This window comes from Littorina saxatilis, linkage group LG7 (assembly GCF_037325665.1).
Source record: "Littorina saxatilis isolate snail1 linkage group LG7, US_GU_Lsax_2.0, whole genome shotgun sequence".
NCBI classification, from domain to species: Eukaryota; Metazoa; Mollusca; class Gastropoda; order Littorinimorpha; family Littorinidae; genus Littorina; species Littorina saxatilis.
Window position 1 is genome coordinate 19,572,786 of NC_090251.1, and position 20,463 is coordinate 19,593,248.

The 20,463-nt window shown below is 42.6% G+C and overlaps 1 protein-coding gene across 2 annotated transcripts in view; it reads right to left on the minus strand.

The window, feature by feature from the left end:
- The window catches only part of LOC138970874 (protein YIPF3-like), a 56,243-nt gene that overhangs the window by 4,115 nt on the left and 31,665 nt on the right, over window positions 1-20,463 (minus strand). The window contains exons 6-8 of one of the 2 annotated variants that reach the window (XM_070343442.1): window positions 14,828-14,920; window positions 13,457-13,588; window positions 10,202-10,324 (exon numbers count right to left, since the gene is read on the minus strand). In XM_070343442.1, coding sequence (XP_070199543.1) covers window positions 10,202-10,324; window positions 13,457-13,588; window positions 14,828-14,920 — 348 coding nt within the window. The remainder of the gene's footprint in view (window positions 1-10,201; window positions 10,325-13,456; window positions 13,589-14,827; window positions 14,921-20,463) is intronic. The other variant, XM_070343443.1, reaches the window with a different exon arrangement.

Below are 20,463 nucleotides of genomic sequence, written 5' to 3' on the forward strand. Positions count from 1 at the left end.
CCTTCATTGACTCTGTCGATGCTCGGTTTTTTTAATGCTTGCTTCCCTTTATATAATAAACCGACAATATGGCATCGGCGTCCCGAACTACATCCTTTGTGTCATCAAAAATATTGAATTCTGGGCAGGGAAATCCTTTTGAGAAATGACGTCAGAGCCTTTTGGCGACTGGTCAATGCATTTCGGAGCCGGACTACAACATAATGTCAGTCACACTTGAAATTAACGCTACTAAAAAGTACTTTCCATACGAAGTAAACGAGTGCATAGGGTCAGTTATCAACTTAACTTACCTTGAGCGAGATCGATAGAATGTACAGTACACAAATACAAACAGAGAAACTCGAAAACTAAGGAGTCGACACATGCTCGAGAACTCGTGTGTAACGTTCGAAGTTAAAAATTCTATTTTCACTCCAAGAAATGTGTGCCAGATTGGCTTAGTGGAAGTTTGCTCGCCCACGAACAGGTTCAATACGCATAGTTGGCAAGATTTTTATTTTATTTTAAATAATAATAATTTTTCAAATTTCTGAATAATTATGTTATCCCCGAGTACGCTAGTACAAGGGTCCAGCAGCCTTTAATTGTCTGTGTGTGTGTCTCGACTTAACAGCTTATTGCTGGGAAACTACTGGGCGCAGTTCGTTCAAAAGTTGATACACTAACTTGATAATAGGTCCGATTGATCGTATTAAAACTTCATAATGTTACCTGGGACCTAAATGCGAAATAAACCACAAAAAAACGACTTGGCGGTGGGAGGAATTCGCGGTGCAACAGCCAGCCAGGCAATCTGATAGAACGGTGCAAGGTCTCGGCAAACCAAGACTATGCCATACTCGTAGCAAAGCCGCCGAATGGTACCGTAAACCAAGAATAGTGACGTAAGAAAATAGAATGTCGTCTTTTGATTTGGAACGTGACGTGTTTTAGAATGGAGATGTGGTCGTGTGTGTGTGTGTGTGTGTGTGTGTGTGTGTGTGTGTGTGTGAGAGAGAGAGAGAGAGAGAAGGAGTGAGGAAGAGAGAGTGTGTGTGTGTGTGTGTGTGTGTGTGTGTGTGTGTGTGTGTGTGTGTGTGTGTGTGTGTGTGTGTGAATGTCTGAAGAGTACTCGGGTCCAGCGCGAGCGTTTTTTATTTTATTCATTTTTGATTAATTCCTAAGGTTTGAGTGATGTGTTGAAGATCAAATTTATCTATTTTTTTAATTTGATTTTTCCTTTAATTAGGTATTCCAAAGTGCTCTTCGCGGGTGGCGAAAAGTGACGCCGAGTGTGATTTTTCACTGGTTTTTAACGTGTTCAAACTTGCCGGAATGAGATCAAATGAATAAAAAGAATACACCAAGATGATAATTGATTCTTCATAGTTACTTTAATACAAAAATGAAGTATTAGATTCAAAATCTAACATTTGAAATACGCGTGTGAAAATGGTTGCAAAGTTGTGCTTTTCTGACGTCGGAACGAAGTTTTCGCTGTGTTGTTTTGACCCCAACCGGGAAAACTCCGCTCGCGGAGATAAGCCATCAAAATTAGCAACAACCCGCTACTAAAGACATAAAGAGGAAAGATTAAGCTTTCCGACGATATCAATATTATTTTGATTGGCTTCCGTTTAAGAGTAATATTATCTAGTTTAAAACTTCGCTCGAAAATTTTGCCATCTCAGAACGAACAATATCCGGTTTTATGCATGAGAATGGCAAGGTCGGGGTTTGAACTTTCACCTGGTCTATTTTCATACTGATGCAACCAACGGCTTTCTTCCGCGAGGACCGAAAACGAGGCAACCCGTTTTTCTCGTTGTCGAGTACGCCGTGAAATGGCGGCGTTTGACGAAGATCAAGCGATGGCACGTCACTGTCGCGAAAGTTCGATTTTGCACCCAAAATTTGACGAACCATTCAATCCAGATTGTCTAGAAGGTAAGCATATATGCCTTACAATGTGTTCTCTTTCAATTCTTTGAGATATATTTGCTTATTTAAAAAAAACACGGGGATTGACGAACCGAGTTGATAGCAGACGAAGTACAGTGTTTGTGAAGGTGGGAGTAGTGAACTTCTCGGCACGCTGTATTTTTACAGTGAGGAAAATAAAGCATTATGACTCAAGGAATAAAGTCTTGAAACACAATTTTAACAATCTGTTCATTGATTTGAATCATTAACAAAGAGAATTACTAGAAATTAGCTTTTTTGCATGCGTGCTCGATAGTTGTCTTCTGGGTGATCTCCCTTATCTCCTTGTTTACATTTTACGATGTGCAAACAACTTCGCTTTTTTTACGTCAAATAATTCCGTTTTCTTTTCTAACTATTGTGTTCACTTCTTTTTTTATTTCACTGTTGAAACAAAATTCCTTGAACATGTGGTTGACTTGCAATGGACATTAAACTTTTCATGCAAACAATTTTTTTTTTTTAATTTTTTTTTTTTAACTTTCCTTCTTCGAATATGTGTGTGTTGTTGGAGTATGCGTTGGTGAGACATATGAATGCGTGTAATCATCACAAATTTAATGGCTTAATTTTCATCAAGTACGTTTTTGTGTCATGAATCTGAGCATAAAACATCACATACCACCATACAATCATAGTGTGTTCACTTCTTGAAATGGTAATTCTTAACTGTGCTAATTAATGCCCTCCAACTTTTCCCTTTCTCAATCTCAGATGATCGGTTCCAGAAACTGAAGGAGACATTTTTAATGACTGGCAGAGGGAGAAGACCAAGTCTTCCTCAGTTCCTGACTAACTTGATGGCAGGTGTTCAAATAAGCTTTACCTTAAGCTCCGGGGACTGATTTGCTGGGAGCAAAAACATACAGTGAAGTAAGCATTCATATGGAAAAAAAAGAAGTTTTATCTTCAGTATATGATGGCACTGTTTAGTATTAGCTTCTGTTGACATTCATTTTTCTAAATAAGTGTTGCAACTTACATTCTCTCTCTCTCTCTGTGCATATTCTATGTATTCATATTGTTCTGCTATATTATATTAATAATCTGATATTTTATGGTCTGTCACGTTTGATGTTCTGCATGTATGTATACTTTTTATTTCATTTCACACACCCCTTCATATGGGGCTATTGCCTTGCTAGATAAACAATCCCTCTCTCTCTCTCTCTCTCTCTCTCTCTCTCTCTCTCTCTCTCTCTCTCTCTCTCTCACATGGGATTCAGAAAAAGTGATAATTAAGGAAAAAAAAAGGTGGGGGTCTGGGGGCCGCAGAAGGGGTCTGGGGGAAAAGCCCCCAGAAGCTGAAGGTTTTTAGTGTTTTAGACACACAAAAATGGCCCTGAAATGCATATTTCAGCTTAATCATAGCCCCCCCCCCCCCCCTCCCTTTCTCTTCCTTCCCATGTTTCTCAAATTAATTTTACGCTAAGACTCAAAATAAGGAGCAGAAAGAGAGAGAGAGAGAGAGAGAGAGAGAGAGAGAGAGAGAGAGAGAGAGAGAGAGAGAGAGAGAGGCGGGGATGGGGGGGGGGGGGGGGTGGTGGCGTGTGACGGTGTGGTTTCAATGTTCTTACCTTGTCGGTGCCAAACGACCCCAGTGACTGATTACACGACTGGGTTTTCAGGATAGTCAGGTGCTTGTTGCTTTTCAAGTGGCTTTTGAGGGCAGTCTTTCCATTGGTACCGCAGTTGATAACATTAACATCGTTGCACAAAGTGCACTGAGCTTTTCCCGGCAAGTTGATTTTAGCAAAAGCATCGCCAACTTTCAGTTTCACGTCTTGTGTCTTCTGGCCTTTCTCGTATTTCCAGCTCAATGATACAACTTCATCGAGCCAGTCGAATCTCCAGAGATTTTTCTTGTACTTCTGCTGGTCAATTTCCCGGGATAGAACGGTTTCGTCTCGCTTTAGCTTCCTCATCATTTTGGCAAGTGGCTCGAAGCGATGTAAAAATGGCGCCGAATCATTCTCATACGGTATGCTTATACTGAATCCCCGATAGCTACGTTGAAACGGTGACTGTAGGAGACAAAGACACAGAGCGCGTTCCCATACAGATCGACCAGCAACAGTCTGACCGTTTTAGGAACCAACCGTTCAAGAATAGTATGGAATGGAGCGTCGCGATCAGCGGACCGGCCGAAAAACTTGGGTCTATACCTACATATACCCCAAAATTTTCTCAGCGGATTTGCACGAATCTCAAGAATGATCCCTGGAGCCTAAAAATTAACGGAATTCCGTAATTTTACGGAAGAATCCCATGTCTGCTCTCTCTCTCTCTCTGTGTAGCTAAGAAAAAAAAGTAAGCAGTGTATAAAAATTATGTGTTTGTGTGCAGGTATCTGTTTGGTTCTGTTGGCTGCTTTGTGACTCTTCATATCCAGAACGTGTGAAGGCACTGATCCAGAAGACTGAAAAATCCTTCAACAACATCGCTGTTTTTTCAGCTGATGCTGCATTCTTGAAAGAGACCTCTTATGAGAACATGATAAACAAAGAACTTGATGATGTTGGCATTGACTGGTCAAATGTGCATTCATGTTCTCAATTTTTAGGAACAGGTATCCGACTGACAAACCAGATTGTGATTGCACTTGAACAATTTAGAAAGAAAGAACATGTAAAACATGATTTTGCTTCTGAATGGTTGAATGTGTTAGGGGAGGGGATTGAAATGTTCTAGATCACAGATTGCTAAGTCTGAAGAGAAAAGTATGATGCAGTACAAAACCTTAAGCAAAGTTAAAGATAGGCGCCCTGAAGAACTTGAGAAGTTTTTGGTTCATGAATTTAGTGTGCAGTCAAACAGTGTTTCCAACAAGAATCTGGGCAGCTCAAACCAGGAGCAAGAGAAGTTAGTAAATCACAGCACAGTTGAACCAGCAGGAATACTTGACAGTAGGGAAGAAAACCAGCATAGCATTAGCAGTCTGCAAGTTCATCATTCAGCTGCTACAATGGTTACGCTGGAATACCACAAAATACTACAGGAAGAGAAGGAAAAGGCAGAAAAAAAGCTTGAACATTTGGAGTATATTGTAGGTGGTGCAAATCTGACTACCACTTGGCAAACTAAGGACTTTGCTGATTTGACTAATGCTAAAGAAAAACTGGACTTTTCTCAAACAAGTGCATGCCAATTTTAGTCAAGAAACTACAGCAAGAGAACAGAAATGTGAAGGAAAGCTTATCAGGAGTGAGAAACTCCAAACTCTACAGAAGAAGTGCAAATTTCAAAGCTACCCACCAAGGACATCTTGTGCTAAAAAAATATTCTTGAGCAAGAACTAAACATTTCAAAAGAGGAAGCTTTATCACTGACGGCAGAAAAAGTTGCTGTGCAACAATAATCTTCAAAACTGAGGCAGAAAATTGAGCTTTTACAAAGTCAACTTGCAAGCATTACAGAGTAAGCTAATCAAGACAATACTTTTTTTATTTAATTTTTTTTCTCTAATGTTTTTTATGTGTTTTTTTTACCTCAGATAAAAAACAGTTATACTCTCAACGGAAGATAAGACGTTCATTGTCTTGTTTGCTGTTCTGACAGTTCATTAAAAACTGATCATTTTGGTATAAGGTACTTGCATTAGCTTAAACATTGAACCAGATAAAAACATTTTGAAGAAGCCAAAATTCACGTTTTGTACAAAATATCTGTTTTTTCAAGACATTGCTATGTTTTCATTAAGCATGTAGAAATCCAAGTGTGTATCACTTATTAAGAGCTTTTAATGCTGAACAAATGGATACCAAAAACAGCTTTGTAACTTTTAAAGCAAGAAAGTTATGGCAGACCAAAAATGACTACTTAGTCGCCATTTTTCTCGACTTGACAAAACAGCACTTTTGGCATTTTTGATCAAAGATAACGTATTAACCAGTTGTCAGATGGAGTTGAAAAAAATTAGGCTTAGATATCATTTCCTGCTCTTCCTAGAAAATGTATTACAATGAAAATGCATTGTATGATTTAGAGATGAAAGAGTTAGAAAATGGGCTCTTGCCCAGTTGTTGGGAGTAGCAGAGGGCTTATTTTGCTATTTTGTGCCATTTTTGTAGCTCTGTATCTCTATTACGATGTATTTCCTGTCAATGTATTTTGCATTATCAATCTGAAAAGTATATAAAGTATTCATAAACTCATTTTTGGACTCATGTGATTTGATTTGTGTGCTTGAGGTATGTCTGAATGTGCGGAAGAATGATGTGCGAAAAATTTTCAGTCCAAAAATACGGAAAAAAATCATTATTTTTTTTTTCCAGCCCACCTTAAAAAAAAAGTATTCCTGTGCTCAGAATGAAAAACTCTATTTGTTTAACTAAGTTTCATATGGGTTATTCAAAATTTGAAAATCACTTTGGAATACCTACTTTAATTGAATTTTCTGAACTTCTTATTCTTGTATTTTATTCATTACATTTAGTCAAGTTTTGACTAAATGTTTTAACGTAGAGGGGGAATCGAGACGAGGGTCGTGGTGTATGTGCGTGCGTGCGTGTGTGTGTGTGTGTGTGTGTGTGTGTGTCTGTCTGTGTGTGTGTGTAGAGCGATTCAGACTAAACTACTGGACCGATCTTTATGAAATTTGACATGAGAGTTCCTGGGTATGAAATCCCCAGACGTTTTTTTCATTTTTTTGATAAATGTCTTTTATGACGTCATATCCGGCTTTTCGTGAAAGTTGAGGCGGCACTGTCACGCTCTCATTTTTCAACCAAATTGGTTGAAATTTTGGTCAAATAATCTTCGACGAAGCCCGGACTTCGGTATTGCATTTCAGCTTGGTGGCTTAAAAATTAATTAATGACTTTGGTCATTAAAAATCTGAAAATTGTAAAAAAAAATAAAAATTTATAAAACGATCCAAATTTACGTTCATCTTATTCTCCATCATTTTCTGATTCCAAAAACATATAAATATGTTATATTTGGATTAAAAACAAGCTCTGAAAATTAAATATATAAAAATTATTATCAAAATTAAATTGTCGAAATCAATTTAAAAACACTTTCATCTTATTCCTTGTCGGTTCCTGATTCAAAAAACATATAGATATGATATGTTTGGATTAAAAACACGCTCAGAAAGTTAAAACGAAGAGAGGTACAGAAAAGCGTGCTATCCTTCTCAGCGCAACTACTACCCCGCTCTTCTTGTCAATTTCACTGCCTTTGCCACGAGCGGTGGACTGACGATGCTACGAGTATACGGTCTTGCTGAAAAATTGCATTGCGTTCAGTTTCATTCTGTGAGTTCGACAGCTACTTGACTAAATGTTGTATTTTCGCCTTACGCGACTTGTTTTAATTAATTCCAAAGGTTCGAGTGATGTATTGAAGATCCAATTTATCAAAGGGTTATATAATTATCGAGTACCTCTGGTGAACGATTTCCCAGAATGACTCATTCTATTTTAAGTAACGTTGGCTTTTGGGGAAATCCCAATGGGTGATTGTATCAACGCACGTCGACTGGATGTAATGGTGGTTGTCCACTTCTAGTTTAATCCACTTTGGTTTGGAATTACAGTGGAACTTCCCCTTACCTACCCCCCCTTTTTACGACTACTCCCTTTTTACAACTGATTTTGCCACCACAGATGCATTTTACTATATAATGAACCCCCAGTGGACGACTCACCCCAAAATGCGACTTACGACCGAGCTTTTTGGGATGATTTACGACTTTCGCGCACATTTCGAGCAGACGAAAACGCGACATGGCGCCTCTCGCTCCTCCAACTATCGCGAGACGAAAAGAAATTAAACGATATCTCGCGCGCGCGAGATCCTAATACATCCGGTTTTCCTCTGTATGCTATCTTGTCAGTTCCCGACGACTTGTTGACAAACGAAGATTTGCGAGAGAAAGAGAAAAGCACTGACTCTTGAGTGGAGCTAAAGAAATCGAGCGAAATGGCAATCCGCGGCGACTTCCTTAGGAGTCGGGAAGACGCAAATCCTGTGTATCGTCAAGGATAAGGACTCGGTGTTATCGAGATGGCAAGAAGGATAGCGAAGCGAAAGTACGCAAAGAGAGGTGCCTGTATGAAGACCTCAATGATTGTGTATGGGACTAGTTTAGCGATGCAAGGCGAAAAAACATTCCTGTGAGTGGAAAGATGATTCAGGAGAAAAGTCGTAATGCTTTCCATCGAGTTAGGACATGCGAGCATTACGCCATTAGTAAATTTTCTTTAAAATGTGAGTTTAAGTTGTTCTGCTGTAATGTGTTTGTGTGTGTGTGTGTGTGTGTTGATATAACAGTAAACTGCAACTGTGTGTGCGTGTGTTTGTGTGTAAACATGACAGTACGTACACTGCAACCAAGTTCATGTCCGCCCCAAAATCTCAAACTCCCATTTTAAGACACCCCCTTTTTAAGACCTTATTTTCAAGATTTTTCCAAAGTCGTAAATGGGGGGGTTCCACTGTAAAAACAAGCTCAGAAAGTTAAAAAGAATAGAGAAAAGCGCGCTTTCCTGTGAAGCGCTATACGCTACTGCACTATACTGGCTTGTCAATTTCTGTATGTTTTGGACGTGAAAGTGTCCTTGTCGCAAGGGTATTGACGAAGCTATATTGTCTTGATGAAAAAACAATGCAGTGAGTTTAAGACTATTACACCCCTTCTAAGAACGTGCTTTCTCAGATTTTCTGTTCATAACTTCTTTATAGTGACCTCCATTTTGAGACTCCTTTCCAGTTAAGGTAGTTCACTGGACCCGTTAAATATAATTTGGTTTCTCCCAAAAGTTTGTTATTTTTTAAGTTTGATCTGTCTGCTATGCATTCAGCATAAAAAAAATATAGGGTAGTGGGTTCGTTTCGGAGCTATGAGTCTCGGAAGACAGTGCCCGTTTTGAATTTTGGACCGAAAAATCGAAAAATGGGTATGTTTTGAAAACGGCCAATTACACAAACATCTGCATAGGAATAGTCATTTAAAAAAAATATCACCCAAAGCAGCAATGGGCAGGTAACGAAGTGCACTGGTAAACGAAAATGTTGCGCATACTCAAACTTTGTGACGTCACGTCTTTTGCCAGAGTTTATTTTAAATTTGTTCCTCATGTTGAGGTATTTTATTGCTGGTAGCCTGGAAATAAATTACGATTTGATGAGATGGGTTGTAAACGCAAGAGCGATCAAAACGGCATTAAAAAAAACAAAAAAAAAGACAGGTTGGTAGTGTTTTTAGGGGGGGTTCACTCCCTTGATTAACCCCACCCTTTGCACTATTACTGTCCAGTGTGCCTCAGAAAAATATGTGTCACGATAATGTAAAGAGCTGTTGTCCGATCATTTGTCTCAGATATATGAGCCAACTAAATTATGTTTTTAAAAACCACTGTTACATATGACCTCTGTTGAAAGTCAAAGGTCACCGCAACTTTGAAAGGCCACAAGTCCGATTCAAATGTAATAAAAACGCCAATCAAAAGGTGGAGGTCACTTGTTTGATACAAGTGTAATAATAAAAATTAATAATCAAGGCTTGGTTTATAATTTTGCTTAATAGTGCGTACTGTTATTTGTTACGGTTTGAAGGCTGGGACTTTTTGAGGGTGGAATTAAAGCAATTTTTCGCCTTATGGGCCCCTTATGCCTCGAAGGACTTCAATTATTGTATTATCTGCTGCCAGCATACAGTAGAAAGAGGGCTGCATACACAAGACACTTGTTCTTAATACTACTGGCTGTTATTCTAGTTCAAACACCGGTTTTAACATGTGGTATTCTGATGCAATCACGCTGTGAGCATCACGGGTTGGGAGACACTCTCTTACCTGCTACCGGAGCTTCAATGTTAGCTTTGGTGATTATTACGATGTCACTGGCAAAGAGAACGGCTTTGTACCGATTTCATTAGATGCCCACGTGTTTTTGACCTCGTGGTTGGGAGGCGTGTCGCATTGTTTTTATTTCTGGCGGTGTCGTCATTTTCTGACGTCATTCACTTACGCTGCCTGAAAAATGTGACGTTTGTTCTATTTACGTCATTCGAATGTTCGACGTGTTCTTCTTCTTCTTCTTCTTCTGCGTTCCCTGTTCGATGTGTTCGAATTCCCAGCCTGCCAGGAAAAAATGGCGACACAACTCAGTGGCTTCCCTTTGTGTATGAAGAGTAATATCCCTGTCTCCATTTGACCTGCCTTAAGGCCTGCCTGTCCCACATTTTTTCTTAAAAGGGGGAAACCACTGTATTGACAAAAGGACTCACCATCCTGAGTGTGGAGAGACCTCCCACTAGAGCCCACAACAGATAAAAGAAGAGGTGGTCATGAGACGTGTGAATGACAGTCCCAAGGAACAGCACAATGCAGTGACCAAACATTCCATACCCCTGAAACAAAGACATAGTTCTCTGTATGCCAGCAACGTTCAGTCAGCAATGTTTTTGATACAGTGGTACCTCTGTTCGACTTTGAAAATGTAACCGATCTTCGGTCGTTATACTGAGGGGTCGTAATATAGAGTTTTACTTTGTTACGTCCTTGTCGGGGGTCAGTCAATAATCCGGAATGACATGAGTGTTTTACATGATGCCACCCACAATGTCTTCTTCCTTCAAACGATTATGGCAATAAACACACAGGGGTCGAACGAAAGCATACACATCAATGACGATGCTTTCTTCTTCTTCTTGGCGTTCGCTGGCGCTACAGTACACTCTGTCCAGCTTGGGAGATGAAGGTCGTCGTCTTCTCCAGCTCCAGTCGACTGCCACGGAGCTTGGTATGCAGTAGAGTGAACGACGGCCACACTTCTTGTCACTCCTTCTGTAGAAGGGGACATCTCTGCAGGATATGATCCGCAGTTTGGTCCTCAAGACCACAGGAACAGGTTGATGATGGCGGTTCATGTGAGCGTTCAGTCTGTTGTGACCTGTGCGGAGCCTCATCAGGATAACTTGCTCCGGTCTAGACAGTAGATGGTAGTCGTCTCTTTTTGTCCTTGGCCTTGTGATTGCCCTTATGATGCTCTTCTTCTCGCTGAAGCTGACGCTGTTGTTGGGTTGATCTTCTTGGGCTCCTCCTTTTGCCAGCTCATCAGCTCTCTCATTCCCCAGTATTCCACAGTGGGCCGGAATCCACTGGAGGACAGCTCTTCTAGACATTCCAACCTGTTGTAGAGCGTTGGTCAGGGAGGGAAGCTTGTCGTTCTCAGAGGCTTGTAAGACTAAGAGAGCATCAGAGAGGAAGACAACTTGTTGGCAAGGGTCTGTGAAGTCCTGAATCATGGAGGTGGCCTGCACGAACGCTTCTCCATGACAATGCTTTAACTCATACGATGCCAGGCAAAGTTTGTGTTAAAAAAAGATAAAAATGTCCCTAACGCAAGGTGCATAACTTTATAACCCTTTGCAGACCTATTGAGCCACAGCATTGAGTTAAAACTGATGCAAAATCATAGCAAATAGCATCAATATGACTCCGAAGTGCCGCACTGTCGAGTTGAAAAATGTAGGACACTACACCACTCACCTTCATACTTCACTGACGTGATTTTGCGGACAATATATTCATTCAAACTAACGCGTAGTTGAATAACACAGTAAAGATCCTAGAAATTAGCTTTATTAAGACAAAATAAAGTTAGGAGCTAAAATAGGTATGAAAAACCGTGGCTGTACATCAAATTGCGTTCCAAAGATGTGTTGTACATGGAGAGGATTTCAGGACATCTTCGCATACTGAATCTCGTTTGTTTGTTTGTTTGTTTATTTGTTGCTTAACGTCCAGCCGACTACGCAGAGCCATATCAGGACGAGGAAGGGGGGGATGAAGGGGGCCACTTGTCAAGCGATTCCTGTTTACAAATGCACTAACCCATTACTTGTGTCCCAGCAGGCTTTAGTAAAACTAAATTAATACCTACTGGAAGATTACCAGTTTCCAGTATGTTAAAATAGGCTTAACCTATCTACTGCTGGACTTACATCAGAACACTAACAGATTAAACTATACATGAATCGCGAGACAAGCGGCAAGATAAGAGATTTTTGGAAAAAATACAGGTGAATGAGCAAGAAGGCAGAAAAAAGAAAAGAATTCATGAAGAAAAAGAGAGCATGACAGGAAAGAGGAACCAAAAATCTACCTAACAGCAAACTAGAAAGCTCCTGCGGTTCCCAAAACAGGAGGGGCCTTTAATTTCATAACCGCAGTGCCCCACTGCGGGACTGAATCTCGTGATACAGTAAAATGAACCAAAATCATGATAATTTTAGAAAAGTCGTCATAAGTCCACTGATGGTCGGTCGTATTTTGTTTGATGTCAAGGGGGACATTTAATATAGCGGTAAACAATACTAAGAAATTGAAGGAGAAATAATCCATTAGAGAAAAATGGGTTGTAATGTTGAGAGAGACGTAAAATAGAGGGGTCGAAATGGGAGCTACCACTATAACAGACGTTTTCACAGAGCAAAAGTACAAAAAACGGGAAGAATTTTGAACAATGTGAATCTGAGCATCCAATCACAAGCATGCCTTCGGTTATTCCCTGCTGACAGAAGCTTTGTTTCAAAATGTTGGAACAAATTCAGAACATGCAGAAACTGAGTTTCAACAACAGCATGACCAAATAACGTTTCACCACCAATTAATGAATACTGCCAGGGTAATTATGCTGTTACACATTCACCTCAACTGTGTAAATGCAAATACAATAAAACCTCCCACTAACGACCTTGAAAATGTCCAGACAAATCTGTCGTAAAAAAGAGGGCTGTCTTCATTGGGTATTTGAGGGTGGAGTTTTATCATGTGACAGGGGAGGCCTAACTTTTTTTTATGTTTTCTGTCACAGCTTTCTCCCCCTTCCCACCTGTTGCAAATAGACTCCGTGTCTTTGACTGATTATTGATTGAATGTGGGTTTTTCCTCACTCCCAGACTTTTTGCGATTCCAATCCTGGTTTCACCTTTGTTGCTTCTCTCTATGACTTACTCTATCTTCTAGCGTGAAAAGTTACCGTTGTTTTGCTGGAGTCGCCATGTTTACACCACCTCTCTACAATTTGAAATGAAGTTGAACTAAGACAGAGCGCTTTGACAGAGAACACCTCACAAACTCAAGTCAAGAGAAGTGTTTATTCGGGACAATTCATTCACTCACTTGGCGAGCACATAATCTCACAATACGTACACAAACAAACACGTCTAACAAGCCAAAAAGAATGCTAGCGGGTCTGCAAGCAGAGCAGCAGCCACTCTTTCATTATTGAGTTGTTGAAACTTCAACTCCCTTTCGGTTGGTCGGCAAACGGAGCAGGTCGTTATTAGGAGGGGTCGTTATGGGAGGTTCCACTGTACAATATAAATTCATTATCTGCATTTTGCTTTGACCTAGTTTGATTCTTGGCAGGCACTGTAGGATCTGTGCTTCTTCACATTATACCTTTATAGATCATCAAGCAAGAAACCACAAAGACTAACATCAACACTGTTATTGAATGAAACATAATTGCTCACAATCATGCTGAGAATCTGGACCATGACAATGCGCACAGAGCAGACATAGGCCAGCAGCCACACAAGTCCAGAAGCACCCAGCCAGTACATAAAGCAAGTTCCTAGTGCCGAACCCATGAGGGTTCCATCTGCCTGCAAACATATAAAAATATCCACACAAATTAATCAACCTGAATAAAGATGCAATCAGTCAGTACACAAATAAATTATCTCAATATCGCAGCGTGGTATTTATCACAATGGGTAGTACGACTGTCGCTGCACTCTTCCACAGTGATAGTGGTACAAAATTCCGGTAGAAAATTCCCCCAGAAAAATAAGTATACAAAAAACAAGAAGAGAAAATGCTCATATGATTCACCTTCATCATGCGCAATGTAAATTAGAAACAAATTATTTGCTCCTCAAACATTCAAGAAAGTAACAATTTCCTACTTATTGACCCAAACTTGACCTTATTGTGATATTTTTTTTAATTTTTTTTATATATATATATATATATATTTTTTTTTTTTTTGTCTCATCTCTTTTTTAAAAAAATGTGTTGCATTGATCATAATCCGCCATGAAATTTCAGGAATGTTTATGTGAGCACTTACCATAAGTTTTAAACTTGTTGTGCTCCTTCTTAATGATGTTGTTATATTATCATGTGCCTGTTTACGAATAAAATACTGTTTAAAGGAAATAAGACCAGTATCAACCAGACTTGGGTCATATCTAGAGATCATCAAACCCTGGAACCCTGTGTAAAGTTTCAAAGATCTGGCTTCAAGACTGTTCAAGAAGGTAAAGTTTTCATCTTTTCACCCGATTTTTTCCTTGAAATTTGACGAGGGTCACCTAGACTTGGGTCATATCTGGAGATAATCAAACCATGGGAGTGTGGGAAGTTTCAAAGCTTTAGCCAAACAAAATTCTTTTTTTTCCCGCACAAAACACCACGCCATGACCTTGAAATTTGATGAGGGTCAACCAGACTTGGTTCATGTCTGGATGTAACATCAAACCACAACATCAACGTTCACTCTTTTTTTTCTCCATGGGTAGCCAGCTGGTCTGCCGGATGGCCTACCACTCCTCATTACCAAGATTTTCCTGATAGCTCAGGTGAGTCAAAGACTCAAATTTTTTTTTTAAATAACCATGAGATGCCCAAACATAACTGGAGAGATGACTTGAGTATGGTAGAAGGTTCATTAGCTAAAACTGGCCATCTTTGTACAAAATAGCCGTCTTGAAGCAAGACTCGTCATCCAGCTACATGTACATAATTGTCTTCAGCTGCTGTGTTAGCAAGTCAGGGGCTTTTGAAGGTAAAACGATTCTGGACACAAAAGCATCAGCAAATGAAAACAAAAAAAGTCTAACCACTTTGTGATCTGCAGACTTCATCTGATACAGCAGCAAAGCAATCATGGTCAACACAACCATCACTGGGCCGTACAGCTCACGTGGAACCTCCTGCAACAAGTTGCCAGTGCCACATTCTTCATTACACTCCAACACACTCAAACATGTGTCCCCCCTCCACTCCACCTTCCCACACCTACAATGTAGGTGGTCTCACACAGGCAAAATAGGTATGATGTTGTGCATGTCCACACATTAAGAGACACAACACTCACAGGCATGTCCAGATACTTGAACCATTAAGTCCTGCTTTCTTTTTTCGTTGTATAAGGCTTCAGAAAGCTGAAGGAACTCGTTAAACGTTAGTCACTTTAAAAAAAAAAGTACGGGGACAACACCCAGTCTGGGTTTATCCAAGTGTATCCTGGATAGTATCTCTGCTCTGTATGCATGCATGTCTCATCGAACCACATTGACTGTCCCACCCAACACACAAAATACTGACTCAGTAGCAACTTAGAGAGAGAGAGAGAGAGAGAGAGAGAGAGAGAGAGAGAGAGAGAGAGAGAGAGACACACACACACACACACACACACAAACATACGCACACAAAGTATGTTGCCTGTACTAAGCTTAAAGTGTTTTTAAGGCAATGTGAGGCAGTAAAATTACCAAAATTAAACTTGGAGAATACATGGAATAACTTAGTTTTCTGAAGTGACATAAAAATGAATGAAAAAAAAGTGAAAACAGCGCCATACTGGATTTGTAGGAAACGGTTTTACAGCAACATCATACATCCATAAAATTTGGCACAAGAATACACATGTATTATATCTACAATCATATAGAACGATTTTTAAGCATAAGACTACAGTTGAATTTAAATTAATTTTTGTTATGAATATGCGGTTAGAAATTCATTAATATAAAATTTCCAAAGTAAATTTTCATTTGATTGATATACTTACCCCAATCACATATAGCATTTGACACAGTCTGAGATGCTAGGTACTGAAAACGCTTACCCGTCTAACACATTAAAGGGAAGCAAACCCATCACCAAAAAGGCAAACGTAGCCATGGTAACGGGCCGGTACCCCGGGAGTTACTTCCCATCTAGTGGAATACTACGTCACTTCCTATACCAACACATTGTCATATTCATACGGCTTTAAAGAAATTAAAAAACCATAAGCGGGGCAGGCGGGCGGGCCTACACTATGTGATTGGGGTAAGTATATTAATCAAATGAAAATTTACTTTAGAAATTTTATATTAAATTACATATGCTTACTCCAAATCACATATAGCAGATAACATCAACAAGGCGGTGGGAAAGAAAAATCCAACTCACTCTAAAAACCTTGCCAGAAACTGGCCCGCTGCCCAAAAAAGGCATGAAGGGCCCGGTGGGAAAGAAAATTCTAACTCACTCTAACACCCTTGCCAGGAACTGGCCCCCTGCCAACAAGTCAGGAAGGGGCCAGAGAAAATCCTGATAGACAGCCAGGATGTCCCTTAGACCAAACTTGCTAAAGACAACTTCAGAAAGCCAGAAAGCTGTGCCCAACACTTCCCCCCGGACCGTAAAGAAAACAGCCCAGGAAGGAAGAAGAGCCCTGGATTACATAAACCCGAGCCGAGAGGAGGGGAAAGACAATCTGACCCCCCCCCCCCCCCTTTTATTGGAAGGCAATGCCAAAGCCCGACAACACCTGAGAGATATAGGTCAGCTCCAGAGAAGAGTGACCAATCTCCACGCAAAAAGAAAGAGAGAGACCCGAGTACGAAGTACCAGCGTCCAACCCTATGATAAAAACTCAAAAAGAGCATGAGCGTTCCTAAAGTTCGAAGAACGTGAAGAAACGCTCACTCCCCCTAAGCACACTGTCTGCTACTCTGCGTTAGAGTACAAACTAACCAAGAAACGATCAAGGTACTCTTAGGAAGTGACATAAGAAAACATCAGGAAAAAACCCTGACTGCGATCTTTTGACATCGTCACCCATAAAGCATGCTAAAGAAGGGTGCCGTAAACAGCAGACCTGCTGCTCTCAAAAGAGATGGTAACCAGAAATCCTCTACCCGTTTGTGCAAAAGCAGAAAGAGATAGTACGAGGAAGCAGCTACTTACAACAAGCATAAGCACCCGAAAGTGCGTAAGTCACAGAGGACAAAGTTTAGAGTGACCCGTAACCATGAACGAAATGGCTCAAAGCCATAGTGTCCGCAGTTCAGTCTGCTTGTAGGTAATTGAAACCGAATCAAGAACCCAAAGCCGAAAACACGACTGGTAGGCATACCGGGAAAAACGTGAAGCCGACCAGCCAAAAGACTCCCGAGACAAAGAGTTCTCAGGAAAAAACTGGAAATTAAATTCAAGACCAAATCAAGAGCCCTCCTGAGTTTGGGCGAAAAACCAGAAAGCGTATGTCCACGTCTGAAAGACTGAGGGACAAACACTGAGACCAACAGGCCAACGCCATAGTCATAGTAGCCTGTGATAGAAGGGTGACTGTAACAAGAAACCCAACCAAACGGAAGTCGTACTGACTCACCTCAGAAAGAGGATGAAGAAAGATTAGAAATCCGCCAACACAGAAACCGGAAATGCCATAGCTACCTGCGAAATGCAGGAGACAATCGCACAGGTCAAGGCTAAGAGCCATGATGCCCGTAGGACAGCCATAATTCCGAAGTACCCGCCGTACACAGGTAAACGAAAGAAACAGGAACAATAGCCAGCCCCCCCCTCCCAGAAGGAGAGGACTGGCCAAAACTGAGAGAGAAGGTAAGCCACAAAGGATGACTCCTCAGACCTACATTGCCAAAGACAATGCCCCCCCAGAAAATCTGAATGTAACCTCCGAGGCCAACTCAAGAACATCTTAAGTTAGGACGAAACACCAGAACAAATCTGATCGCCAGAGAAAGACAGAGTCGGACCCAGCGACAGACAACAATGACCACAAAGGTCAATCGTTGTTTCTAAAACCCTGACGTAACTAAGACGCCGGTAAGAGAAACAACCCCTCCGGCAGGCCGGAAGTGCGACAGAAGCAGCAGCCCGTAGCTGAAACAACTGTTCACCGACTGAGGCCGGACACCCGTAATAGCCGTAGCCAGCAAAGGCTGAGCCTGTTCCTTAACTTGCCATGAAAAGACCAGCAAAGGAACGGGAACAAAGGAATACCATTCCAGGCATGAAAAGGCTTCGCCAGAACCTGCAAAAAGTGGTATGCCACAGAAGGAGGCTCTCCGAACCGGAAGAAGGAATCCTCCTCCTTCGCGGAACGGAAGTCCAACACCGCCGACGAGGCAACCAAAGAGGAAGCCGAAATCGCCGATGCGCCTTCCAGAAAATAAAGGGAAAACTTTCGCCACAGCATCAAGAACAACCTGAGCTTTAACAGAAAACCCCCAAAAATGTCTCTTCACTAGCCACCGACTGAAGTCAGAGTGGCCGAGCGAAAGACAATGCCGAAGTCACATCCACCAGAGGCAGAAACAATACACGGGATAACCGGAAAACCGGAAACCCGCATACCAGAACATCATCCCGACTGATATCCTGACTGAAAGAGAGTCAGAAGAAGCCAAATGACATCCAAGACAACGGAACTAGATGGACAGAAGCCCCCCCCACCGGAAAGGTGACGAGACGACTACCCCGGCCGAGGAGCCAGAACGCCCGAAAGCGGCCGCTGTTCCTTCCTCCCAGAAAACAACCGGAAAGAAGAGGAACAGTATATCCGGACGCAGCCGGACACGCAACCGATGAAGTCGCACCATGCGAAAACGAAGGCTGCTTAGACTGAGGCCGGAAGCCAAAAAGCCCGGAAGCCAGTCTCCGGTCAAACCCAGCACCGACACAGAGTGACCATGTGGTGAGAGACCTATGATTCCTAAAAGGAAAGTAACGGGAAGAAACCTCCGGCGCAGCTGCAAGAATAGCCTTGAGCCTTGACGGAAATCCCGACCATGTCTCTTCGCTGACCACCGACTGAACCTCAGCGTGGACCATTGAAGGACAAAGACCAAAGTCATAAACCCGGTGGTGGAAGGAAGCACGGAATAACCGGAAACCGGAAAGCCGTAACACCGGAAAACGACCTCACTCATCCCTTGACCACGAGGAAAAGGGTAAGTAGACCAACCATCCGACCACCGGACCTGGATAAGTGGACGTCATAACACCCTCCGGGTGAAGCAACGACTGCCCCGACTGAAGCACAGAGTGCTGAAAGCCGACTGCTATTGCTCCCTCTCTGACATCCAAACGGCAGTGACAGAAAGAGAAACAGCATATCCGGCCGAAACCGGAAAACGCCGCCGCCGAAACCACAGAATGCGGAAACAAAGACTGCGTAGACTGAGGCAGGAAGCCATAAAGCCAGACGGCCAGTCTGCAGTCCATCCCACCACCAACGTCGGAGCGTACAAGTGAAGGAGGACCTATTGCCAGACACTGTTGCTTCCTCCTTGACATCCACACGGAATTGCCAGGAAGAAGAACAGCGAATCCGGCCGAAGCCAGATAGCAGCCGCCGAAACCGTCACAACGGAAACGAAGACTGCATAGACTGAGGCCGGAAGCCATAAAGCCCGGAGGCCAGTCTGCGGTCCATCCATACACTAGCGCCAAAGCGAACGTGTGCAGGTGGACCTATGCTTTCAATCAAAACCGAAAAACGCAGCCGCCGAAACCGCCACAGCGGAAACGAAGACTGCATAGACTGAGGCCGGAAGCCATAAAGCCCGGAGGCCAGTCCGCGGTCCCTCCGTACACCGCAGCTACAGCGTACGTGTGTAGGTGGACCTATGCTTCCGGCCGAAACCGGAAACGCAGCCGCCGAAACCGCCACAGCGGAAACGAAGACTGCCTAGACTGAGGCCAGAGGCCATAAAGCCCGGAGGCCAGTCTGCGGTCCCACCCACCACCGCAGTCAGAATGACCAAGTGAAGGAGGAACCGTGTTCCCGGACGAACCGGAAAACGCAGCCGCCGAAACCGCCAAAGCGGAAACGAAGACCGCATAGACTGAGGCCGGAAGCCATAAAGCCCGGAGGCCAGCCTATGGTCCCCCCCCACCCCCGCAGTCGGAACGACCAAGGGAGGGAGGAACCGTGTTTCCGGCCGAAACCGGAAACGCAGCCGCCGAAACCGCCAAAGCGGAAACAAAAGCTGCATAGACTGAGGCCGGAAGCCATAAAGCCCGGAGGCCAGCCTATAGTTTATTCCGGTCGAAACTGGAAACGGCCGCCGCCGCCAGCCAACGAATTCCGGTCCTGAAACAGGCGGAAAAAGTCAAACTGGCCGCAAGCCACCGCTGCTGGTCAACAACCCCAATCCTCAAAGGTGGTGTTGGCCGACCAGCAGAGTGCAGGTAGTGAAGCTGCAAAGAACTGTTTCCCGGCAGGGAGTGCCCAGTCGCCTCACCAGGGCCGTCAGACCAGTTCGACTTACTTGAGAGTCCACCTGAGGAGGCGGAAACCGCTGAAGCAGGAACCTGAATTCCGGAAACCGGAAGGCACGACCAGCGAAGCAAGTGACAACACATCCCCCACCGCAGGCGGAAATGCGGCGCTGCCGGAAACAACCGGGCACTGCATCACCTCGTACACCAAAAGCGGATCTCTGAAACGAGGGAC